General features: G+C 41.6%; 1 protein-coding gene across 2 annotated transcripts in view; it reads left to right on the top strand.

Annotated features, from left to right (window-relative positions):
• The window catches only part of ARIH1 (ariadne RBR E3 ubiquitin protein ligase 1), a 58656-nt gene that overhangs the window by 8832 nt on the left and 22986 nt on the right, over window positions 1–26838 (top strand). For both annotated transcript variants that reach the window (XM_072869638.1, XM_072869639.1), the window contains exons 2-3: window positions 13773–13840; window positions 22516–22660. In XM_072869638.1, coding sequence (XP_072725739.1) covers window positions 13773–13840; window positions 22516–22660 — 213 coding nt within the window. The remainder of the gene's footprint in view (window positions 1–13772; window positions 13841–22515; window positions 22661–26838) is intronic.

Raw genomic sequence — 26838 nt, 5'->3', positions numbered from 1 at the left:
AAGCTTGGATATTTGCCTATTGCCTTTGCAGCCCTGCAGAAAAATAGTCTGTGCTTGATGGGGTAATATTTTGTGTTATTTTACCAGATGAGGGATGCAGACTCTAAACTCTTTTCCAGTGGTTCAGCAGGATAGAGTAGGAGTTCCTGCTCAGAAGGATTTTGCTTGTGCACAGTTAAAAGTCCTCTTGAAGTGGAGGATGCACACTAAAAACGTAGAACCAGAAGAATCTGTATAATTGCACCTGCAAATAGTCAACTGGTAAAATAACTGACTTCTTTGGGTGTTAGTTCAAATATATTTTTTTTTAACTTAATATCTGCCTATTCCTATTAAGGAGAAAGCATGAAGAGACTTTCTTCCAAGATAAAGAAACGAAAATTTTAAGTGGTTCTGAAGGCTTCCGCTTCCTGCCTGGTATTAGTAAGCTAGGTCGACCTCCGAAGGAGTGTGATTAGTAAACCATGTGAGTGTACTACCCTGGCAAAGTGCATTTGACCTGTTTACTTTAGCAAAACTTTTTCAGAGCCACAGAGGAAGTAGCTGGTATTTGAAGAAGTCCATTATATAAAAATCACGGCAGGATATACTTAATTTTACCATTCCTGTGCTGCTTTGATGTGTGTGTGTGGAAACTGGTGAAATAGTTACTGCATAGTGAAGTACTTTGGGTAACTTCTTTTTAGGGTTTTTCTTTGATTTTCTGAGCTAAGGCAGTATGGGCTGTTCTTGGTAGGCTCCCATTACTTCTTGGCTTGAAACACCAAGAAACTCAAACTGTTCTGGTGCTTTGAGTTTCTTTGGGTAGCTAATACTCATCCCAAGCAATGCTTTTTGAGATGCAGGGTTGTATAGACACGTGTACCTGCAACCTGAAATAGGGGCATGGTTACATATATGTTGCTCTTGGCTTAGGCAGTTCCCATTCCCTCACTGCATGGGTACAGCTGTTTGCAGGGCCAAATAATGGACGGGATCAGTGAACTTTATGATTAAATGTGCCTCTTCTTCCCTGCTCTTATCAGTCAGCCCAGTATCTGACCCTGTGAGCAGTTGCTTTGCTCCGTTTGCCAGAAGTGATGGCGGTTGAGTTGCTCAACTCTGCACTGTCAGCAAAAGAAATGCATGTGTATCTACAGCTGAGGACAATGTGTTTGTGGCCTGTTTTGGGTGCACATATAATTATAGGTGCATATTTAACTTTTGAAAGAGCTCTGGATAGTTTTTCAAAACTTTGATCCCCTCTGCAGCTGGTAACTTTGGATTGTGTGTGTTCTTGTGTGACAAAATACAAACACAATCAGCATTCCTTTGTCTGGCAGAAATGCGGAGAAGGGTTAGGGGAAAACAGGGGAATTCACATGAGTAAACAGTCTCTGCTGCAATGTGCTTCCCTGTGTGGGGAGAATAACTTAAGAATAAGTTACCTCTTAATAATTAACATCCTAGTCGGGCTCAGGGATCTGAGAAATAGGGAGGTGGAAGGAATGGTCTGGAAAGAAGAGGAGTTAAGGACCTGTTCTGGGAAGAAGGGAGTATGTTTGAGCGCCACGTCTCCAGGGGGTAACCGAAGGAGAAACCTCCCAAGGCCTGACGAGGCTAGACTCCAGAACGGGTGCTCAGAAGTGACGGAGCTTTGCTGATAAGTATATTTTAAAACTAGGCTAAACAGCAACTTTTTAGTAAAAAGATAGGAAGGAGAACACTCCAACATTTAGTTAGTGGTTTCATTTCTCTTCTGGGAACTCTGACAAGCTCTAGTAAGCCCTGACCACAAGTCCTTACCTTAAAGTGAAGAGTGACAGTTCTCATTTTGGGATCACTTACTCAGGTGTAGAGGAATGCAATAGATGCTATTAATATGAAACTTGGTTTTTGGATGAAGTGGAAGGCCTTTGGGGTAAAATCCCACCTAGTATGCATACAGGAAAATATAGTAACAATTTCTAAGTACTATGAAGATCTGATTAAATGCATCTGACGTCTTTGTTTTGGTAGTTGGCATTTCAGTCATCTCAGAAGTATTGCTATCTGAGCAAATTGAGGTATTATTCTTTGATTTATACATATTTTATATATGCATTAGCATGCTCTGTAATAACCCTTCTCTTTATTTTACTTGGTGAAATGATGCATTTGAAACTTCCTTATTTGTATTGTTTAAGACAGCTGAAATTAATACTTGAAAATGTACTGTGCTATATTTTTATTTTGGATGATGATAGTTGATAGCAAATGCAAGTGTGGTTCTGTATGACAGTAAAGATCAAGTATAATGTGATACAGTTGTGGACTATTGCGGTTTAGAAGTGTAAGGTGCTTTGTGTTCAATTGAGAATTCTGTACAGATGTACTGGAAATGGGTTCAGAGATTGTATAGAAACTGGTATGATGCTTGAGAAACTGGTAAAATGCTTGCTTCTTGGCTGGCTTTCTTAATTTCTGAATCTCTCATCTACTTGGTGTCGTTAATCCAATTTGGGGGTCACTGTTTGGGAACTAGCTATGTCTATCTGATGCTTATTTTTTTATCTGGGATGATAGCTTCTAGGAAGGGAGCAGAGTGCAAAGACATGGGAGTTGTCTTTAGGGATGCCTGGGATGGCTGGTACTGAAACTATCTGGAGGGAAGGTGCCTGGAGATGTTTGGGATCGCTGTCATCCTCATGTACCATGGTGTAATTCCCCTGACCTGCTATCGTTTGCCAGGGTATCTGCAGGCTGGCAGCACTGTGATTTGGAAGAGGCTGGGTGCCAGCCTTTTCAGTGCACTTAATTACACTAATGACTGGCAGATAATTATTCATATTGCTAGCCTTCACATCATTTGTAAAGCAGGACTGATTAGGTGGGTTTTTTCTCTTGCAGAAGCCCAGTGTCTGATGACAGATAGTAATATCTTAACGGGAAAGGAACAAGGGATATCCTTGTCAGCTAGCGCACAGTCCATCAAATACAAAATTGCACATCCAGGTTTGTTTCCTATTCCCTACCTAAAGCGAGATGCTCCAGATGTTTTGGAGGGTCTGCACATACTTGCTGGTTTAACTCAACTGATTTAGAAACACTTCTGAGTAAATGAGTGCAAGTTTGTATAGAAGCAAGTCTTCAAAGTCCTTAAATGAGAAAATGGTGAAAAAGTTGGAGATTTCCTATGCTTGCCAACTGCTGTATGACTTGTGTTTTGTTATTTCTGTAGTGAATCCCAACAGAGTATTTTCTCTTAACTTGAGGGAGCTCAGGTAGTTGGTTAAAAATACCTGCAGCAGTTAGAGACTGCAGTTACAATTTTAGGTATATCTTGTTAAAGCATGGGAATGAGAACAAACAAGAGAATTGCTAAACTCTTCATGCCTCTAGAATATCCTTTCTTCAAAGGTGACTTCTGTGGAGCCCTTGGAGGAAAAAGTTTTGGGGTGTAAACAGGCAAAATTACTTCTTGTAGTGGAAATCCTGGCTCATAAAATAGGATGTTGCCAGGGCTCTGTTTTGTTGGCTATAAAACTAAGTAAGACTAAATGAGCAGAGTATGATAAATAAACTGCAAAGTCATCATTAAAAAATGGTCTGAGCTAGAAGAGGCTTGTTGGGAAAAGGATGCTGGCAGATTTTCCTAGTGCAGATGCAGCTTCTGCCAGCAGAAAAAAGTGCTTTTGCAGGTATAGCTGCTTTTGTGCAGGGAAGTGATATAAGCTATAACCACATCTGCTCTGGGGCTTTTGGGGATGGTGATCCCGATCTGGGTTATAATAAAGCAGTGGCCCCCTTAACCCAGGTCACTTCCTTCATCTGGTTCACTTGTAGCTGTGCAAGCAATCGGGCTCCCATTGCTGAGCAGTCAGTGGCAGGCCCAGGAGCTAACGGTTGCGTGAGCTTGTGTTGTTGCTGAAATACTTTGAGGTGCTCCTTCTTGGTCTGGTGGTGATGGGATGCAGCTTCTTTGGAGCAGGCTCTGAAGAGCATGTTTTACTGTCCTGCCTAGTTACTGCCCTATTTCCAAGTAAAATAATAATCCAAGTAGCTGTTACTTTATCTCATAGGCAAAAATAGAGCTGGTGCATAGCTAAGCCATTTTGGGTTTCTGGAGTCTTCCTTGGTGTCTCTAAAATCTTGTGCTTGGGAAGAGTTTTCTTACCTGGTTCTGATCAACCTGTGCTCTTGGGCTAAGCCGAGGGTTTTTCATACATATTGCCCAGTCACTAAACTCCTCTGCTTTTATTCAGGATTGTTTGTTTCTGTAGCAAAGCGTGCTTTTGCATTCCTCTTGAACCAACATACCGTATTTTCTTCAAGCCCCGCGCTAGTGAGTTCTCATATTGGTTTGAGAAGAGAATTGAAACCATACCCATGTGTCTCTTCTAGTCTTCTAGAGACTGTTGGTCTGAGAGACTGTGCGGGACGAAAAGTATAAAATGATGCTGCTTTCTGCCATTGGGGATGCTTGTGGTCTGGGGAAACCTAACAGTTTTCTTCTGTATTTGATGGAGTTGGATCCGTTTGTGGTATGTATATATGGACAGCACAGTAATCATCTGGCAGGTCAAAATGAAATGTAATGGGGTGAGAAGTTTTATACTGCAGGTTCATGTACAATAGAAGGGGAAAAACAGAGCCTGGGGGTCTGGAAGAGCAGTGGTGTATAATGTCAAGAGGGAAGGGGACCGAAATATTCTTTGTGGACACTGCTTGTGTGAGTAGCATTCTATGGACAAGCAGGGAAGGTGACTACACATTGTTTGTGACTGGGGAAACAGAGGTCTGCTTTTTCTCAATAGCCATCTGTTTCATTGATTTCTCATCCTAACAGGAGCAATGCTCTGAGGCACTGGGTTTGGCATGATGGGGAAATTGGTGATTACTAGAGACCTGGACTCCACTTGGATGAACCTGCAGGTTCTTTATATTCAGGGTAGCCAAAACTCTTTTGGGTCACAGTTTTGTGACCCAAAACTCTTTTGGGATGGCTTTTAGTATCATCCCATCCACAGCCTAGCTGTGGTGCTGTGTGCTGTTTTCTTCCTCTGCAATGGGAGATATTGAGGAGCTACTGAAATAGTAAACTGGAAGAATTATATGGTAATGATGCCATCACCTTCTTCTACTCTTTTAAGGCAAGTCTTTGCAAAATCATGAGTAGGAGGCAATGGGTTGAATAAACCCGTTCTGAAATGTACTCTGGTACCCGTGTGCTCCCACTCCAGTTCTCTCTCAGTACATCAGCTATAGTTGCTCAGTGGCAACTCTGGAAACTGTAGCTGTGACTTGTGTTTCTTACACAGATTTGCTGAGCTTTTGCTCATACATTGGGATTTCTTGTGGTGGGAGACACCAGGAGGAGGGAAATACTTTGGGTGATACTGCCTTTGTGGACAGTAAAACAATAGCGCTCTTCATTCTAAAAGAATTGACAAATGGTTTGTGAAAGCGTGCGCACTTGGAGACCTCTTATTCCATAGTCCTCAAGGAGTGTACAGTGGCATAACTTGCTTGAATTCACAGGGCCTCTATACCTGTGGGTCTTTGCTCTCTAAAGGGTTAACTTTATACTTGAAAATTGTAGCGAAAGGAAGTAGAAGCCAAAATGTTCTTCAAATTAAATATATAAAATAAGGGTTAACATCTCTCTGTATCATGTCATCAAACCATAGATCTGGTATGGAAGCAAGTGTAGCTGAAATATTGGAAAGTACCTTCCCTGATTATAGCCCACATGCAGTTTTTTAATTTGAATTGGTGATGGAGCTTCTGCAGTTGTCAGAGCCAGTGCTGCCCAGTGCACTTGAGCAGCATGGCAAATCCATCCAATCTTCTTTTATTTAGAAGTATGACAGTGTGAATTCAGTTTTTGCATTTCCAAATTGTCTAATTCATCATGGAGTTGTTGTTGCTTTAGTATTTTTTTTCTGATTTTAAAAGCTTTGTTAGACAATAGATCTTTGTTGCAGCTCCTGATCATTAACCTGAAAACTTTCCAAAAGGCTCAGAGAAAATGTAAAGCAGATGATTGCTTAATTTCTGTGTCTTGAACCAATTAACTGAAGTAACAGAGTTTTCTCCAAAGTTGCTTTTTATTATCTTCCTCTGCTAAAAGAGTGTATGTTCATCAGAGCTAGAAACAATCAGTCAAGTGCAGATAGGTTACTACAAACTGAGATCATAACATCAAGCTGCCATTTGGCACCATCACATAATGGTACTAATTCAGTAATTCTGTAAAACTTAAATTTCAAAATTAAGAGATGATGTGTGAAGGGAGGTTAATGAAGTGAAGAAACATGTAGGAAGCTAAGGAGATGATCAACTTTGAAGCTGAAGCGTATGTATGTGTTAAAGGGAAGTTACAGTGAAGTGGTAAATGCCAGCTGGAGGGCAGCAGCTGACGGCAGTGACTGGCAATGTCACAGGGAAGTAGCCTAGCTTCCTGGAGAGTTGTTTGGAAATGCCAGTAGCAGGAGCCAGGTGAATTTGTGGGTGATTCAGAGGTGGGTGATTTGAAAAAGTTGCTTAGTGTGGCTTCAGTGGAGCTGTAGGATGGGAAGACCATATCCTCAGTGGGTGCATAGATATTGAATAGTACTGATTTTGTTGTTGTTATTTATAAGGTGTTTAGAAGATGAAAAGCATCTCAGATCTACCTGTGTGTATTGTACTGGCCCCATAAACCATGAGATGGATAATGTCAGAAATGTACCATGGTGTGATTCTCTCCCAAGCTTCAGGGAATGGCAGAGGAGGAGAGTGTGGATGGGTGGTGGCAGACTGATCCATTTAGCTGCTATCCTCATCTTCTCACAACAGTCCTCTTATGTTCTGTCTGTAATCAAGCCAGGGAATATTAGATTACATGAAAGTTTTCCAGCAGCTTCTGAGAGTGCTCAGTCAGTGTTGTTTAAAAACTAGCAAGTTTGAAGATAACCCTCTTTAGGAGATTATGGCCTGGAAGTACTCAACACTTACATCTCATCATCTGCATTAAGTTTCTGGGAATTTTATTAAGCTCCTAGAAACGAGTTTTTATGCTTGTAAGATTTCCTGTAATTGTCTCTTGAAATAATAGATGTGAATGGATCTTCACAAATGAAGGTCGCTCAGTGCACTTGCAAAACAATGCAAACCTGATGATGACAGTCCTACTGTAATGTGATTCAGGCTAAAAGCTTATTTAAAACACTTTCTACTCAGTATGTTTATGTCTAAGGTTACTTGTATGGGGCTGGGAGAGATGCAAGTGAAGAGCAGTGGTGTTCAAACAGAGTAGATGACCTAGTTATTGCAGAATTTTGGGCTGGTGTCCACTTTATTACCTGGCAAAGGAAGCAGCTGTATGGTGCCTGGTCTGTTGTATTGGTTGCCCTTGTTCGTTGCTGTGGTGGAGAAGGAGCTGCTGTCCTTCAGAAAGGAATGTTAGTGTGCACATCTGTTGGGCTTTGAAGTAATTGAAGACTTGTGAGGGGTTTTGGCTCCTGCTTGGTGATGGCACTTAATGCAATTGAGTATTGCCTGTTTGTATCGGTCTTGAGGTTTAGGGCATGCCTGCCTGCACACCACTTCTATGACCTAGAGTCATCTGGAGAGCAGTGGGGAAAAACATGCAGTGCATCTGATTATGCTGGTCTCCAGACCATCAATGGTCTGGAGGCAAGCAAAAAGTCTCTTTTAACTGGTGAAGAAATCTTTTAAACCCTCTCATGGTGAGGTTGCTTTTACTCTACCTGATAACATAAAATGTGACATGTTGGTTATTTTATTAATGCTTCCTTCCATGGCATGGTGCGCATGGTGACAAGCTTTGGAGATGCTGTTCGATCCTGCACGTGCTCGGAGGGCAGCTGGAATTTCCCCTTGGTGCTCTACTATTGGCAAAGGCTGGGGTTTTGACTGATTAAATATTTGCAGTGGTAGTGTGACATGCTGTCCCTAGATGCTACTTTACTGGAGCAAATGTTTGTGCTGCTTGATTTCAGACAGGCATTGGCTTCTGAGCTGTTCTTTTGATGGCCCTTTGCTCCTCCACCAGCGTGTGCAATGTCACCACCAAGCAAAACTCTTATTCTTTGCTGTGAACTGATGTGAAACCAGTTGGTTTCCTTATGTTGGAGAATTTAAATATGGTTTTGTGTCACTTATGCACCTATGGAATATAGCTGTGGATGTTGGTGAGGTTTGAACCATTTAGAGATGTCTGAGGCTTGGGCAAAGCCATTGTTTCTGGAGTGTCTGCCTTGATTCATGAGTGCAAAAGCAGTTGTGTAGAAAACTAAACTGGAAGCAGTATCAAACTCATATTACTGTACCAATTCTGAAAAAGCCTCTGCTATTGGCATATAGATGCTGCAGTTGGCATGAGAACTGTTTAAATGCAAAAGCTGCCACGTTGCTGCCAGCAAAAGCTGCAAAAGCCATGAAATGGAAGGAAACAAAATGAAGAATTGATCAATACCATATTTCAAGGAGATGGGAAATGATTTTGCTAGAGAACTGAGCTTAAGTTGTTCTTCAGTGTTTTTTATCTGCAGTGAATGCTGAAATTGAAACAGGAGCTTACTACCAGCATGTGATGAGGAGCTGAACTCTAAAATATGCTTTTCTCATAATAACCGCAAGAATTAACCGTGCAGCTCGTCTTTGTGGATGAAAACATGAATGGATCAAGTACTGCAAACTGTCATTCAGCAAATTATGCAGCTTGGAAATTCTGATTTAAGCTAATGTCCTAATAATATTTTATTTATAATTAATTTGTGCATTTAAGTGCATCCAGGTTCCTCCTTCCAATTCATACTTTCTTATTTTGACAGCAGAAAGAATTTAACTCAGATATCGGTGACCAGGCTTCCAATTCAATTAAATTCCATTAAATTAAGGGGATTTATTTCAATTAAAATGCCTTTTTGGAGAAGTCCAGACCTTTGCAGGGTTTCCCATCCCTGTATCTCCAGCTTGCTTTGGTGTGCCTGAGCATGTCAATGTCGATAATGATAGTAAATGTAAATACCTCCAGTGAAAAGCAGTGGTGAAGTGGGATCTGTCTGAAGCACATTTGGGACTTGGCTGCTTTGTTAACCTAAAAAAAAAATAAATTGCTGCTGAAGGACTGACTGTGTTTTTCTCCAGGCAGAGCTTTATTATGAATGTTTTGTTAGCGAGATAGTTGTGACAGTGTCTTTAAAAGTGCCCGGAGAATTTCGACAAAATGGCTGCTTTCCTCAGGTTTCATTCCTATCTGGATATCAACAGGCTTGCTGCCCTGAGCTCTAGGCAATCTTCCTCGGCTTCAACATCTAAAATTTAATAGGTGGCTGTTGTAAATTAGATCTGCTGTTTCAGTTTTCATCAAACCACATTTGAAGGAAAATTGGAGCATTTGAACATGTTCGCTTTTCCCTTGCTCACTGTCTGTTTCTGGCTGCTTTGCTTATTAAAATTTTTCATTGTAAACAGAAAATATCCTTTATAAAAGCACACTTCTCCCTGCTGCAACTTAAAGCCTAAGTAGTAATCCCATCTGAGCAGCATTGTAGCCTGTTCATAACTAATCTTTGTGGTGTAAGAGTCGTAGACAATAATCCTGTGTGCCAAATGAGAAGCCCATCCAGTTTCAGAACATAAACTATAATATACCAGCACTGCATAGTCTGGTGGTGTTTAAATGTTCTGTTAACTTTTGCAGTGCTGGGCAGAGCAAGTGTCCAAAGTGATTGCTGAGGGCTTGTACAGCAGCAACAAGGCTGATAGGGGGCTGTAGCAGAACTAGTGTCAAAATGGGTTGAAACATCAAATTATTTTGGTGGTGTTTTAACCCCATATGACCGAGTTACAGGACATAGCTGCTCTGCAGCAGTTAACCTCTCATTGTGATAGATGCTGTGATTTACTCCTCCAAAGCTGCTCCCAAATAATTGTGAGAAGTGTGTGCATGCAAGCAATTAATGCAGAGCAGCTGTTACCCTGTACCTTGGTGGTGTGCCTTGCCTTAAATTAGAACAATCCTTAATGCCAGAGGTTTTTGCATTTGTATTTAACCATGGTTTACATTATGCAAACCAAGCCTCTTAGCGCTGTCTCCCTCCCTGTCTTCAGTCCTCCCTGTGTAATGCAGGCTCGGGTTGTATTGCTGTCCGCACTGTGTATGAGGAAAGGTACAGTTGTATTAATCCTTGCCTTCTGTATCAGTGAAACAACTAATTAAGTTTTAAATACTGGAACTTGGCTGTGGCAAGCAGAGAAAGCAGGCAGCCCAGCTGTTTCTGGTAGGAGCTTGTTGTGTTGGTGTGTGTTTTTGCTTTTTGAGGTTTTTTTTTGTTTTTAATTAACATGTTGAACAAAAAACTGCTGTGGCTTGTTGGGCTTTAGCTTCCTCTAGCTAATAAAAGCTACTCCTCACACCATATTTTTTATACATAGAACGAGCCAACAGTGCTAGTCTCTGGAGTATTATCCTAAATAATGTGCTGTTTCGTACACTGCTGTTGCAGTGGGAAAACAGCTTTCTTTTTGTGGTGCTGGGATACCTGGGGGGTCTGATCTAGGGAAACTTGTTTTGGAAAGCTGCAGTGGCACTGTGTTGGGAAAATGGAGAAGCTGCAAATGAAATGAGACCCTCTTGTTCTTCATGACCACGTCCTTTGGTGAATGTTGTTTGCTGGATTTGCCTTGTTGCACTTGATAATCACTGCAGACCACTTTAGTTCCTTATTAATATGGCATAACTTATCCTTCAGTGCAGGGGGAACCTGTCTGTTGTCTTTAAAGTCAGCCAGAGACCACTACCTCAGTTGCCTCTTAGCTATTAAGTGATTAATAGGTATTCTCAGAAGCCTTAATACAGTGGCCAAGTGGGCTGCTGTAGCAGAAGGTAGGACAAGACTTCAGGCTAATTTAAAACTCTTCTTAATTTGTCAAGCAACAGTATTAAGAAATACTGGTTCTCTGTACATCTGGCAGATCTCTGGGCCAAGTGAAGAATCCTTGTGCTTGAGAAGAGCTGCACATTTTACTGTCTGAAACAAATCTGTAACTCTAGAGCATGGCAGGAGTGAGGGGCCCAGGTAATGTGCTTTATAGATGTCAGTGTGCTGGAAAGATTACATGGAGAAAGCTAATGCGCTATCTGCCTGGTATGTTTAGCAGGAGATTCCTGGTTTGAGGCAAGACGTGTCCTAGACCATGGAAAAATTTTTTAAAAATAAAAGTTGTACTGACTATAGGAGCTGGTATCATAACCAAGGGAATCTAGAGATAAGATCAGTTTGTTTACTAAAGCACATTTTCATCTTTGATTAATTTGCTCTAGGAAGCATGCATGTTTTAAGTGAGCTATTAAGAGCTCCTTATGTACTGCTACATAATATATACAGTATTACAGAAAAAGGTGTTATGGAGACCCAAATACAAAGTAACCTAGAAAGATCATAAACTAAAGCCCTGAAAGAGGCTGCAGTCTTCCTCCCTGAAGCTGGAGTAGCCTTTTGGTGAAGGAGCCCCTTAAATTCCCATACAGCTTCTTGGTGGCAGGACTGACTTGAAACAGTTTAACTGCTTTGCTCCCCTCTGTCTGCAGTGCTGGCACAGGCTCTGTGCTGCTGTGCACTGGGCTGGATTAGGGATCAGTGCTATTGGAAAGCTTTTTTTTCTCTCTCTTTTAATGGGGTTCCATGCTAGTTTAGCATGATTCCTGCATGGCTGCAGCAGCTTGAGCAGTGTTGGCTGGGCAGAGCACTTGTTGGCTCCAGTGCCAGAGCAAAAGGTGAGGATGCAGCTCCCTAGGAGATACAAACTGTGCAAAGACCATCCTGTTGCCCGAAGAGCCTCTCACCCTTCCCTCAGGGTATATACTTGGTGTATCCACATTGCATTTGCACAGTGAGGTGTATCAGCTTGCTGCTGTGGCTGAGAGCTACAAAGAGAAGGGAAAATAACCCCATCAGAGCAGCGAGCTAGTCCGGCTTGTCCTAGAGCTGCACCATCACTGCTTTCGATTCAAAGAAATAGGTAAATCTGCCCATAAGTGAGATTGGCAGCAACGCTGTTATCCTGACTCCTGCTAGCATGCTGAAGGTCAGGGTGCTCCCTTGCCATTTTGTAATGGCCAGTCGCATGTGGTTGTCAGCCAAGCATCTTGTATTATTACAGTTAGGAGCTTGAATCTGTATCGCCTGGGAGACTTGTTCAAAGGTGGGCTGTGGCCACGCTTTCACAATACAGAGTGTTTGGCAATACCATTCTCTGGTTTTTGTGCCCCATACTGTGTATCAGATTTGCTGTCCCAGCTGTTTATGGGGCTCCACATGGACTGGATCAGGGATCTGGTCTAACCTTTCTAAAGCTGCTTTTGTTCACATGGGCTTTTTAAGCTGGAAAAATTTCTTAATTAGGCCTTAAGCTGTACTGGCGTTAATAAGAACAGTAAGAACACACTGCAGAGGGAGAGGAGTGTCACTTTTTATAGTATAAACCACAAGACTTTGTGCTTACATTTTGACCCTAGGGCTTTATTTCAGCGAATGTTTTGTTGGTGTCCCTGCTGAAAGATGCTGTCCTGCTTGTCCCTTCCTGCCCTCTCCCTTGTGCTAATGCAGCTGTTTGTGTGGTCAGGCAATCAAACACATTGGGGAACTGGTTCAATGAAAAAAACAACTTAAAGGAAAAGAGAAAAAATAGATGCATTTCCGAGCCAGTAATTTGCAGCGTTGCAGCATAAGATGGCTGTACTAGTATGGATTGGTGAGCACAGGACATGCGAGCATGCGGCTGAGGGTAAGGACGGGGTGCAACCACTGCTTTGGGTGGCAGCACTGGCTTTTGGCAGCTTCAAGTTGTATCTATAGCCTACAGGCTCAGAAAGTCACACTGCTAGTTTGTCCTACTTTTCAACAGCTTCATTGAAAATTTGCCCTAAGGCAGACTTCCATTTTGGTGTCAAATGGCAAAGTACATATAGCCACTCTCGAGGCCCTTGCTGTTGCCTCTCTTGCATGTAAATGGTCCTAAAACTGAGCCCAGAGAGTTTGGATTTAGGGAGCTAAAACACGGTTCTGAACATTAGAAGCTATATGGTTTCCTATGTTTCTCGGCTCATCTAACCAAACCCTTGGCTGATGATACAGATTTAGTTGGAAGAAAAACTTGTGTACAAGTGAAAACCAGCTTTTATTTCTGGTCCTGTTTCTGACCTTTCTAGGCTGCATTTCTTCCCTTAGTTGTATAATTGTATTTTCTGAATCTTGGGGTGCTTTGGGAACACCTGGAGATTTCAAAGGACGTTGTCATCTTACACTGGCAGCTGGTTACTTTCTGGGGGAGTTTTCAGTCCAAGTGTTTTGGTGGTCGGGGCTGGGACAAACAAGGAATATTCTTGTTCCGCAAATAGTGCGGAGCTTGTGGCAAAAAATGGGTGGGATGGATGGCAATTAGCCCTTCCTGCATTTTACGAACATCCTGGGTTTACATTGTGTAAGCCCACTGGACACGGAGATGGTGGCACTTGGGCATCTGTTGTGGTAGCAGTAACTAACTTGTTCCTTAAGTCTTCAACTGTATTCTCATTTTATGTAGATGTTTTGCTTTGTAGAGTTTTTTAAAATTTGTCTATCTGTCAAGTCAAACTATTTTCCAGTGTATATTAGTTAACATAGTCTGTGCAGACAGTACATGTTACCAGACACACTGATTTCCCCATTTGCTTATTTAAAACTCTGCTTGGTGTTCTCATAACAGTATACCAACTTGGTCAAGCAGTTAATTATTTGTTATTTTTCTTTTCTTTTCTCTAGAATCCAGCGACTATTACTCGAATACTGCTTAGCCATTTCAACTGGGATAAAGAGAAGCTGATGGAGAGGTAAGCAGCCATCTTAGCATGCAGCCATATTTCGCTTCAGACCTGCAAGAAATGTTTATTACCAGATTAATGTGAGAAGGGATGAATGCACAGTATATGGCAGGAGGATCTCTTGTGTAAACTCTAAATGTTCCCCTTTAGCAGCCTTTACCAGCTAAGAGTGACTCCTTGTTTTAGTGTTATTAATGTCTGTTAGACCTCAGAGAAGTTTTGGAAGCTGGTTGCCCCTTGGAGGAAGGGGTGCCTTTTGGTTTGAACACATACAGGCAGAGGATTTTCACAGGTGCTGGAAGAAAGCAAGCAGGAACGGGTTCCTATTATCTTGCAACTGTTTCAGATTTGGATTTAGTTGCTCTTGCGTGTCATTCTAGCATGCATATTCCTGACATGTTTATTTGTTAGTCTTGCTGAGACTAAATTGTCCTTGACTGATAAAGGTTCTGGTAAAGTGTATCTGTCTTCATCTTTGCAGCTCTAGGTTTTCTTTAGAGTGTGTGTGTGTAAATAATGGCTTGAATTTTGCCTCTCCCTCCCCTTCAGAGCAGAGCATTTTATGGTTACTTCTCATGTTTGATTCCCAGCTCTTGCGGAATGTTGCTGGTAAAGGTACTTTTTATAGTTTGTTATACAGTGGAGGTCAAATCCAGCTACAGTGGTAATGCAATTTTTTCAATGCCATTGTTGCTGTTGAAGAGAGTGTGAGGGAGCTGGAGAACTCAGTTTACTTCTAGAAGCTGAGGGGGAGAATCAGTCTGGACCAGGCGCAGCATAAAGGCAGTACAGGGACTTACTGGTTATTATGGTCTTTGCTGGTCTTAACAACTATTAAGAGACACAAGTGGGTGGGTTGGGGGTGAGGGCAGAAGGACTCTGTGCCTGGTAGGATTGTTTGGCCTTCTCTGGGTTACCATTTCTTTTGCCTGATGATCAGGGTATGAGGAGATTGGATGCTTTGTAGTCTGTAAAACCATGTGCAGAAGCAATTGTTGGTAGTACTGTGAATTGATAAATACCAGTTAACAGCCTGTAAGTGCTCTGGTCTGTGGGATGAGCCCATGTAGTTTGGTGCTCTTTCATGCAGGGTGCAAGTGTGGAAGAGCAACAGATTTTCTGTCTTCTAGTAGATAGTTTTGGAGTTCAAATATTTCCACTCTCCTGGGATAATTGATTTAGGACACCTTTAGCCCCCTTTGTGTAACATTTTCAGTTAGTGATGGTGCTCAGGTATCTCTTATTTGCCCTAGATTTTTTTTTGAAGTGATTTTTTTTTAAGCTTTCTAGTCTTTGCTTTCTTTCCTAAGATTGACCTCTTTTAGTTAATTTTGGAAGTATGAAAGCTTGTGTTCCAAATATAGTCACATTGAGGCTATTTAATGCTGACTACAACTGTTAAGCGTTCTGATTTAGTTCCTTCTCTATAATGTGTGTCTGTTCACTTCTTTGATTTTTCTTGTGCTGGTTCTTTTGGTCAGGCTAAAGTTCACTCTCCTTGGCTATCTCCATCTCACTTTAAGATACCTCTACATAAGTGTACTGAAATGTCATCTGTTATGCAATAGGGTTTTTCCCTTCTCACTGAAAGCTTGTTTAAGGCTGCCATCAATTAAAAAAAAAAAAGGGCTGTGGGTTTTTTCAAAGGGGGGTGTCAGTCACTTCTATGTGAGGTATTACTGTTAAGGCTTTTACAGTTTCCAGCCAAAACACTTTAAGTACACATAAATATTTACAAAGTCCACAGGTAAACATTTACTCTTGGTATATATTCATTAAAATACTTACCTTAATTCTATAGGATTACCCCTGTGAGTAATGCAACAGATGACCCTTGCTTATGCAGATCTATTGCACACCAGTCACAGTTTTGGTGCTGATGTCCTGTTGTATTAGAAAAACATTAAAATGTTTTTCTCTCAAGTAGCTGGTGCTGCTTTCTGTCACTTCTTCACCAAATAGCTTCCACAAAGCCCTTTGTAGTGCTTTGCTGATGCTCAGCTGTGTTAAAGCAGAAGCAGGAGGCTGGGGAAGAGGCTGGCTCTTAGTGTTCAAGAAGATTTTGTTATTGCTGTGGTAATAGGTGAAGGCAAGGGTGGGAGGCAGGTGTTCACTTCAGTAGCCAGGATGCAAAACAATCAGTTTGAAATGGTGATGGATCTGGAAGTGATGCCATGAGCTAGCTACAGATCTCATCTTTTTGCTAAAATAGAGGTTCTCATGCAGAGGAATGTGACAAGCTGATTAAGCCCAAATTTAGGCTTGGTTAGTCTTCCAAAATAGAGATCATTTTTGAGACTTGTTTGGCTTTGTGTGTGTCCAGCAAATCTTATTGCAGCATTGTGCTAGTGTAAATGAGCTGAAAAACACTGGGCATTCATGGGGAGGTGGAGAGGCATGCTCTAATCAGGCAAAAAACCCAAATTTAAACACTACATTTTTTTAAGGGGAAAAAACCCAAAACTTGAAAGTAACACTGTCCATTTACTGTGTCTTCAGCGTTTGACCCAAAAAAAGTCTTGTGTCTGAAATCTCCAGCTCACTAATAGTGAACTTGTGCGCTGGCTTGCCTGTTGGTGTGCAACAGGTTGTTGGTGTTGTGTTTAGCCTGTACGGGCTAAACCCAGGCAGAGCCTGACCCCGGGGCTGGAGTGTCTGCTCATGCTGGGGAGGCAGCAGGTAACTGCTGCTATTGCACTTCTCACGGGTACCAAGTAAAAGCACTCGCGCACAGTGTTCTCTCACACCAAGGGAATCCATGTTCTGCAACAGTGTTGGAGGCTTTTTTTTTTTCCTAGGAGACTCTTAGTTTAAACAGTTGAACTTGTATAAATTTGGCCTCTTTTACTCCTAATAACCATTAGAAAGACTTCCCAGGAAATTCCTGTTGTTGCCTGCAGTCTGGGTGGATTTAATGCTTGCTAAGATGTAGTATTTGGGTGCAATTTTTGGTACTTTATTTCACACCAAGTCAGAGCTTGAACTCAGTTGCTTAATGGTGTATATTTACAGTACCTAGCCAGTGTCTGTTTTACCTTAGCTCATTGTGAGTCAGCATGACCTAACAGGCAGCCTTATCAAACTTTGCCTGTAGTAAAGCAGATGAATGAAGTGGCTTATTTTGATAAGTGTTGAGTGTAATGAGGTCTGAGCTTGTGGGATGAAAATGTCCATGTTTTAAAACATGAAAACCTCTGCATTGCTTTTTTGGTATTGTTATAATAAGCAGGTTATTGTTGTCTGTGCCAGGTTTGTCATGGAGTAACTGCATGGTATTATTAAGAGGGCAGATGTTACAGGTATTTATTCTACTTATAATGAAGTAATAGACACAATTGAAAAACTGCCCTATCCACTGGTGAAGCACTAATTATTTGACTGTGTCCAAAAGCAAAATTGGTGTTTTGGGGTGGATTTGTTTGAAGAATGGAAGTGGGTACTGGAGGAAGTACTTGAGTTCAGCTTCTGATGTGCTGCATGTGTTTTGGAGAATAAAGATGTTAAATATTACATTTTCCTCTGCCTCACAGGCTTGATTAATAGAGATAAAAGACTAGCAGGTGCAGATTGACCAGGTAACCTCAGAAATAAGTGAAGGAAGTGCTTTGGGTTATAACTTTATGTTGATTACCTTCCAGTTTTACCATCGCTGATAGCATCTGTCCCTCCTGAGGGGAATTTTTGGCGATGAACCTCCTCATGATGAAAAGACTAAAATACAGCTCTCCTGCTTTATGTACCTTCCCCTGGTCTCTCTTTTTTTTTTTTTTTTTAAAGAAAAGTAATTCAGCGTGTAACCAAAGGCCCAATTTAATCCCTGGAGGTACAGGCAGAGGTATTGCAGTCCCTCATAGGTGGTTATCTTGGTGGCCACATGTCTGTCTGTCCTCTGAGCCCAGGACAGATGCCAGGATGACCCCATGGCTTGGCTGCTGGCCCAGATCGCCTCTTCCCCTTGCATTCAAGGTCTGACTCCTCTCTGTAGGTACCTGGCCATCTGCTTTCCTTTGGGCAAATAAGTACTTAACACTATTCAGTGGAGGCTGAACAGGTGAAAAATTGTGTATGGCAGGTGTTTTGGTATGAAGATATCTTTCACTGCAAATATACTGATTCTCTGACATTCACAAATGCTTTTTCACTAAAGTAAATATCCCAAAGTGTGTACTAGGAGCAATTTTTTTTTTCCAGTGAAAAGGCTTTTTATCTTTGATACTCCCTTGGATACTATTTGATTATGTCTAGAAAACTGTGATTAGGCAGTTATCAACAGCAGGAGGAAATTTTGAGGAAATAAAGAAACTGGCAGCTTGATCCCTCTGCCAAAAAGACTTGATACTATTATGGACTTGGTGTTGGTAAGCAGTGAAGAAATTATAGAAGAACTTGAAAATAATTCACTGATGTGTCTGTCTATTTTAAAGTAGCAGAGAAAACAACTTGGTCTGTGATGAAGAGAATGAATTTTGAAAAACTAATAAACCAGTTGTTGAAGTCAGCTATATTGAGCAATGAGTTGAATGTTGAATAGACCATAACATTTCTTGAGTATCAGAAGTGCTAGAATTGTTGAATATCTGCATTGCAACAGGAGAAGATGATAAAGGATTTAAGCCTGTTAAAGGTGCTGTGCTGCTCCCTAAGGTGAAAATAAGGACTGAGCTACCAAGAAGCAACGCTTTAATAGTAAGAACTTGAAGGATGGCTTGAGGAAAAATAAAAAAACCCCTGAGTTGTGAAGGAAGTGAGGAGGGAATTAAAGGATTTTTCCCACGTTTCACACCAGAGATGATGGCATGCAGCTATATGATATAAAATATGGGGCAATCATTGGGCTCAGCTATTAGTGTGGTGTGTATGGAGTTACTTTGATCAAAAGCGAAGTAGCAGGCTAGATGGAACCTATTAAGTCCCTTATCGGTTAATTTTGGGATGAATGTGAGTGATAATGAATGACTTGGCACAAATCTGTTTGGAGGCGTTTGGTTCAGAGGAGTATCCAGATGTCATATGGAGAAAAAAAAACCAGACAGCTGGGAGGACCCTAGTAATGAAAGTGGTACAAAGTGTCACAATAGGTCTCATCAACAGAGAGGTGGAAAAGAATGTGGGGTTTCTAGTAGAGATTAAAATGGAGCTGCTAGCATGAAGGAGCTCTGGAGAAAGGTAGATGTCACTTAGGATGCATTAGGTGAGATCTACAGGAGAAATGTAGGTGAAATTGTATGAGATCGTGGTGAAATCTTAACGGGGATTGCATTTGTTTTGATCTCCTTGGGTTCAAGGAGGATGAATGGAAATGGAAACTGGTGGTTGAGGTTTGCTGGGACAGAGGAGTGGAGAAATGTCATGCGAGAAGCTTATCAGCTGTGTTGGGAAAGGGTGTTAGAGCTGCTGCTTGTGAATCCTTCAGCGGAAGAACATGGGAAGGGCAAAGGGAGACCTGCTTAAACGGATGGTCTGTGTCAATGCTTGAACAAGTGAGGAAAAAGGCATGATATAGGAATGAAGAGTTGTTCTTAACCATTGAAGGAACTAGAACAGTCTTTTGACTGGGCCCTCAGTGTGTTTGCATAAGGAGTGGTGGAGCAGTTAGAGAGGTGTTGGACTTTACTCTGGAATACCTGTTGCAACTGTGTATTGTCAGGGAGATCCAGGTTTTCTTAGAAACTCTAGAAAATGTCAGTTTCCTTACTGCCCAATGACAGTGTAATTTTTAAGTCTGAGACACATACACGCAAATCATTGTGGAAATGACTTGGTTAAGTGCATCCTGGCACAGCAAAGAAAGCAAATGCATTAAACGAAAACAGCTTGTGGGCCCAGCATGGAGGAGGAATAACCAATACCCTGTTTCTCTTCAACGCTGGTGAGGTTTACAAGTGGCATCCCAAAGAGCAGAGTGAATACTGTAAGAATAAAGAGTGCAGCAGGTTAAAAAGGCAAAACGTAGCCTTTCTTCTTAGACTTATATTTTTTTCCCTCTTCTGCATGGCCCTGGCTGAGTGTCTCAGCTGCCTTGTTTGCTTCTCTTATGTAAGTGTAGGAGAGACCAGGCACTTCTGAGATGGAAACCACTGAATATGAGCTGTGGCTCTTGCACCAAAATGTAAGCATCTCCATGCTTTGCAGTATATTGGTACTTTGGAAGTGTTTAAATTGGTTAAGGACTCCAATCTATGCATCTTATTTGAGTTATGTTTATCACTAGCTTTTAGCCCCAAAAACCACATGATGGCAAATCATTTATTTTCTATCTGTTATTGTGAAACTACTGAAAGCCTGGGAAGGAAATGGTTGTTCTGAGTTAGATACCTGTTGGTATTTAGAGGGGATAGGTAATTCCAGCTGAAAAGCAGTTGCTGGTGACTTTCTGTCCATATTTCTTGGTGTTGGGCTGTAGGTATCATGGCTCAGAGTAGCTTTTGCAGAGATTTTGTAAAAATAGAACTGCCTGGTGCAAGTGGTAAAGTCAAGATCCTGACATGGATGTGCACTCTTAAAAACAGCCCACCATTACAACTATCTCTGGTATTTCCGTAAGCATTTAGCTGACTGTGAATGACAGTATTAAAGTTGCATCATAGCATTTGTCTTCAAAACTATTTTCTCTGCAAACATCACACCCAACTGTTTGCTCTCTTCAAACGGAGGATGTCCTACACTGATCGTGCTGCATGTAAGAACAATTTGAAGGCTGGAAACCTTTTGTGGAGTTAATATTTATCCATGACTCTTTAATAAACAAATAGTAACTATAATGGGACTGCACTGAATTCACTTGCCAAAATTTTCTAGGTATAAGTAATCCTGAAGGCAAACAAAATAAATTGGTTGAGTTAAATCCCTGAGCTAACATTGAAGGACAGTGGCAAAGCCTTGTGTATGCTGCAATGCCAGAATTCACCACTACCTTCAGAATTCAGTGTCTTGAAAATTAAGATCTAAAGTATGTGAACTGCATCAAGAAACATATGAACCAGCAGTGAAATTAACCCTTTTTAACTATAAGTCAAGTCTTGTTGGTAGGTAGTGCTGTAAGAGAGCTGCTATGGATTTGGGACTTTTTGGGAATACTGTGGGATAAGACCACTTAGCCAGAGGCATTTTGATTAGATGTTGTGTAACAGGTGTAGTCCCACATTTTTGAGACACACCTAGTAACTTATTTCCCCAGCAGAAGGTCTTGGTTCTCTTCTATCTGTTGGTGGACAGCAGACTTTTGTCTGTTTTGTGACAGGTTTGTAAAGACTCCAACTTCAGCCTTGCCTGCATGCTTAGTTACAGGGACAGTTGTCTGCTGGGAATAAATTTGCTGCTCTTAAGTGTAAATGACTGCACTATGGTCAAATGTGGGGGGTTTTCCTAAGTAGGTGCCACCTTATTTGGATTTAACTTGCTGATGATAATGGGGTAGGAGGAGAATGCTTGTTTACTGGCATTGAGTGGGGGATGTACATGCAGGCAAGGTTAGCTGGTTAATTGTCAGATTTGATTAGTTCTTTGCAGTTGCTGCAGGCTGGAGAAAGATAGTCGGTGTCTTGATATTGGGAAGAGGCTGACCTGCCTACTCATGGTTCTTTCAAAACTGGTGGTCCCTATGAAGTTGAAGAGCTTTCTGTAAGACTGTAAACCAAAGCAGTATTTTTTTTTTCCTTAAGGGAACAGGAAATAGAAAGTGGTCTTTCATCTCCCCCCAACCAGTTTTGTGTCCTCCTTTCCATGAGATATCTATAATCTAGATATCTATAATAATTATAAACCTGGAATTGTATTTTCTTAGGAGGTTGTTAAAATATCTGGGGTTGACTGGAGGCAAAAGATACTCAAATGGCTAGGATTTTGGCCCAAGAGATGGACTGTGCAGGCTTTGGACATGGGCAAGGTGTTTAGTGTAAAACTGAAGACTGGCCTAACTGGAGATCAGAGTCCTGATCCAGCAACAGTTGCTTCCAAACTCTGGAGATGCCTGAAGTGTGTGAAACGCAGTCCTGTAGTTGTCTTAATTGGAGATCGGTGATTATGCGTAAGTGCTCCATCAGCTTAACCAAGTGTCTGACCCTGCTGACGCATTTCTCCTTAGATCAGAGAAGGAAGTGCCAAAATTCAAGTCAGGACCTCTTTGGGGCACACTTAATGTAGACTGAGTACACAGAAGAAAACATGAAGTACAGGAACTAGGGAACTGCTGAATCACGAACCATGACTGATTGCTGCTTCCTGCCTACTCTTTAATGTTTTAGTGATTAGAATATTAGGGAAAAATGGAAGGCTTAAGCTGAAAAGAGAATTGAACCTGGGGGCATCAAACCTGTGCTTTAGGAAAGTGTCCTGGTGCCTGGACTGCGAAGTAAGACATTCTTGCTTCAATTTCCTGTCCTGGAGCTTTAATGCAAAGAAATCACTGTGGAGAATCATGAATTATTGAAATGCAGCTGAAGAATTTAAGGTACTTGAATTTTCAATTCAAGCCCTAATCTCTGAAATGGTGTAGTTGTGTAATATCCACCTTTGTGGTTGGGGCCATGTTGTGTTACATTAGTGAAGAGTTTGTTAAAAGTAGTGGGTGTGTGGTTTTTTTAAGTATTAAAACCAACTTTGTCCATTTAACTCCTAAATAGAATTTGAAAAATGACTTACAGGGAGAGTAGTTAAATTTTCATTTTCTTGTGTGTGTTATGCAGGTACTTTGATGGCAACTTGGAGAAGCTCTTTGCAGAGTGTCATGTAATTAATCCAAGTAAAAAGTCTCGAACGCGCCAGATGAACACAAGGTCATCAGCCCAGGATATGCCTTGTCAGATCTGCTATCTGAACTACCCAAACTCGGTGAGTACCTGGCAGCCAAGGTGATATCTGACCAGTAACTCCCCCAACTTTGCTATCTGAAACTTAACATTTTGAGCAGAAGTCTAAGGACTTCTCCAACAGTATTTTAAAAAAAGCCTTTGAAATTAAACTGAGATGTCACTTTTTTCATTTAATCTTCTTATCTGTAGCATATGCATTAAAAAATGTTGTTCAAGATTGTTTCTTAATGCAATAAACTTTGTCTTGTGTGCTGCAGCTGATCCAAGTAACGTGGTGGGGAACAACAGAATTACATAGTGCTTTATGTGTTCTGATTAATTCTTAATGTGTGATTTGACAAACTTTTTTTTTAAACAAACCTCAAACAGTATTAGTTTACCCGGAATGGGATTGTGTTTCAAATGAAATGATTGTCCCGTCTGCAAAAACCTTTGAGGATGCTGGGGTCTGGGGAGCAGCACAGTAAAGTTCTTCAGAAAAAAGCAAGCAGTAGATCAAGTTATTTTTACAAAGGTCAGATACCAATTGAGACATGCAAATAAATGATACATGAAAAAAAATATGTGGAAAGCATGATGGGCAAAGGGATTTACTTAAATAGAATGACAAGACAGGAAAAAGCTTATAAAAGTAGTAAATAATGATGCAAAATAGTCAAGCTAGAAAGCCTAGAATAAAACTGAGTAGGAGTAAAACAAAGTTGTGCTGTTCAGAGAACACAACCTATGTGGATATCTTTGGATCTTTACCATGTTTGTGCAATACCTTCTTAATCGGAGAAGATCAGGGTAGAAGTGCTTGCTGGGGCTCTAAATTAGTCTTCTGGTTTGTGGTAAGATTGGTGGTGGTGCTTTGCTTTTTTTTGTAGCTATTCACAAATACTAAACTTTCCAATATACTAATCAGAGGTCCAGGCTTCTGCTGCGTTTTGTACAGGCAAGCAACTTGCCGTGACTTTCCAGGGGCAGGACATAATAATGGAAGATCCTGGAAGAGAATTAGATTAGTGGAAAAGCTCAATTCTGAGAGTCCATCTGTGGCTTTGCCAAAAGGCAGGGTGCTGACAAATGTGAGGAATTCTTCCTTTATTGGAACTTTCTGTTCCTGGTGAAGCTGTCCTGACGCTCCAGAACACTGTAACGTCTGCCTGACCTTTTAGAGAGCAGAGCAGCCTTTACATAAGGCTTCCACTCTTGCTCTGGATGTGTTTTATGAGCTTGCTTTTCAGCAAGAATGGAAACCATTATGAGCTTTGGGGCTTATGAGTAGCCTTGGATAAAGTACCCTTGCTGCTGTAGCCTGACTGTAAGCCTTTTCTGTGCTCTGGAGCAGGCAGAGCAGAGCAAAGCCCAGTTTCAGGCAGCTGAGATTCTTGGTGTTAAGATCACTGTTGCTCTTGAGCCAGTAACCACAAGACTTTGTGCCTCTCCTTTTAAGCCTTGTGCACTGACTTCCTTTTTAGAGAATAGCTGCTAAGGAGAATCGTTGCTTGCTTTGTATAAAGAGGTGCTTTGAAAAAGTAAGGCAAGCTTGAGAAATTTGTCTAGCCATCTACCTTATGCTAAACTCCTACTGTTTAATCACTGCAGACTTTCCACACTGGGTAGTAAGGAAATAATTTTGATTTTTATCTCCAGAAAAGTTCCTCTTGGAAACTTCAAATTTAGGTTTCATGTTCTTAATATATTGTTCTCCTCCTTTTTAATGTAGTTGATGTGCTGGGTGTGAACAATATGCCCAGCGCTCACAACTGACAGGCCTTTCCTGTGGCTGGGCATATACATGCTGCCTGGGAATCAGCTTTCTGACTACTGGAAAGAGCTACACAAAGCACACTAATATGTCATATTTTTGTAGTTCGAATAGCATGTTAAAAATAGTGGCCCAGTTATGTTGCAAGTGAGCAGAGGTATCTCTAAATTGTTAGTGTTGATCATGTCAAGAGACAACAGAGGGGAAACTCTCTATTTCTTTGCCATACCCCAAAGCTGGAGCACAGAGGAAAACTAATATTTATTATTTCTTCTTTAAAAGGCTGTAGTGTCTCTGTGTCTAAGGTAACCGTAAGCCATCTGGTTTGAAATCTGTTTTGAAGCTGTTTTGGTGAATGTGAATTATAAATTCTAGGATAAGTTATGTTCACTACCTAACCTAAAATCTCAGCTTTTAAATCCTCTTGCAATGGTCAGCTTTTATTTTTTCTGTGTGATGGGCACCGCCCCCCCCCCCAAAAAAAAAAAAAAAAAAAAGGCAGCTGTATTTTTTCTGAGCCCCTTTCAGCCTATGGAAAGCTGGGAGTTTGGAGTAGCACCTGTCGAAATTTTACAATGTACAGCTATTACAGGAACCTAAGAGTCTTGAATATTCACCCTCTCATGGGGGCACTGCAGGTGGTATTTGTCTGCCTTTTAAAGCACATATAAGGGAAATACGAAGTCTTTATAGCTCTTCAGTCATCTCTAAAGAATGGTGATTTGAGGTTTTGGGAAGCATCTGCAAAACGAGGCATTTGATGCTCTCATGGCAGCCTGCACCCTTATGGTTTGAAAACTTAAGGGAGATATTTTCGTCCCTCTGGGTCCCCATGAACCTGTGTCAAGTCCCAGTCGTTATTTCGGGCGAAACCCTTATTGGCGAAGACAGGACTTGAGCAGGTTTTGGCTTCACCCACCTCCTCTTGCATCTTGCCCTTCACGTACCATTTGAGAGGAAGGCTGCCAGGGTGGGGGTGTCTGGGGAACATCATGCTGTTGTCCAAACTCTGTGTTTGTTCTAAGGACACACAGATGACTTAGTCTGTTGGTGCTGCTATCATTACTGAAGTGAAGAAAGCCTGAGTGAGGCTGTCATGGTAAACACATCTTGGGGCAGCTGATCCCTTCTTTGATCAGTTTGATGCTACCAGAAGAGCAGGGACAGGTATTGAACAGCAGCATGCTGCTGCTAGCGCTTGGCATTGCAAGAAAAGTAGGGGATGAGTATAGATAGGGTGAAAGTAGAGCTGTCCTCTGTGATAATATGCTGTTTCAGAAGTCAGTTACCCTTTGCACTTGGTGGTTTTATGTTGGCCTTTTTGCTTGCTCCCTTGACATCTGCTGTCAGCTTAGCCAAAAATAATTGGGAACTCCCTCAAAGTAAAGAAATGAGTTGAAAGATACTCTGAATTCTTTGCGGCCTTGGAGGAAGCACGGTGGCTGCCTTTTTATGTGGGCATTTAGCAAATCTTTTCACTGCCTGAAATAAGTGAAACAAGTTTTAAATGAAGACACGTGCTTCCCTACGTTCTGACGTGCTTCCCGCAGGAGTATTTAGGTTCATTAAGAGATGATCCCTTTGTGCTTGTTTACTCTCAAATGTGGAGAAGCCACGATTCTGGGAGAAGTCAGTGCTGTCTTCAGGCTGTGTCCTGTTGGCATCCCAAAAGTTACAGATGTTGGGGCTTTTCTGTCATAACCCTGCATCTCCAGGGGATGTCACTTGGCTACAGCAGCATCTGTGGAGCATCAGATACCTTGTTAGCTGGCTCAGTAATGGTTCAAAAATTGGAAGGTTTTTTTTTTAGTCTTGGAGTTGGTGTACCTGGGCACCCCATAGCTGTCAGCCTCCTCTCTCCTTGAGCCATGGTGCTGAGAGGACACACGACTCTAATTTTTTTGTTCCAAAGAAAGCAAAGGTTTGGGTGGAGCAAAGTCAGATGCTTTTTCCCTGGAACAAGGTCAGATGCTCAGCTCGCTTGTCTCCTCGCTGACTGGTCAGGTCAGATTTAACTGCCTTGCTGGTCCTGGTAAGTGCTCTCTGGCAGGGCTGTGGGAATGGCAGGCAGAATTGAGCTCGCTGGCTGTGGCATCACAGCATGTTTCCAAGCCTCAGGTTCAAACCTGTGCCTCTATTGATGGCAGGAATGCCAGATGAGTGTGAATCACAAAATGGTGAGGCTGTGGGAAGAATGTGCTAACAAGCACCTTCCCTCTGCAGTCCGAGTGCTGTAGCATCAAAAGACAAGTGTAACCTAGCTAATATGCCAGTGTCAAATGAACAAAATGGGCGATGTGGTGGCCGTAATCTTGCGTCTCTATTTTGGTAGAACTTTGTTTTCTTAAAATGGACTCTACTCCTTTTCTTAATTAACAGCATCCTGCTGATGTTTTGCGCTGTTCTGTAGAGGGTAACCAGGTTTCTTTCATTTATGAAGTTTC

The sequence above is a fragment of the Ciconia boyciana genome, chromosome 8, assembly GCF_034638445.1.
Source record: "Ciconia boyciana chromosome 8, ASM3463844v1, whole genome shotgun sequence".
Lineage (NCBI taxonomy): Eukaryota > Metazoa > Chordata > Aves > Ciconiiformes > Ciconiidae > Ciconia > Ciconia boyciana.
Note: the sequence above shows the minus strand (reverse complement) of the source record. Positions and strands in the feature narration are given on the sequence as shown.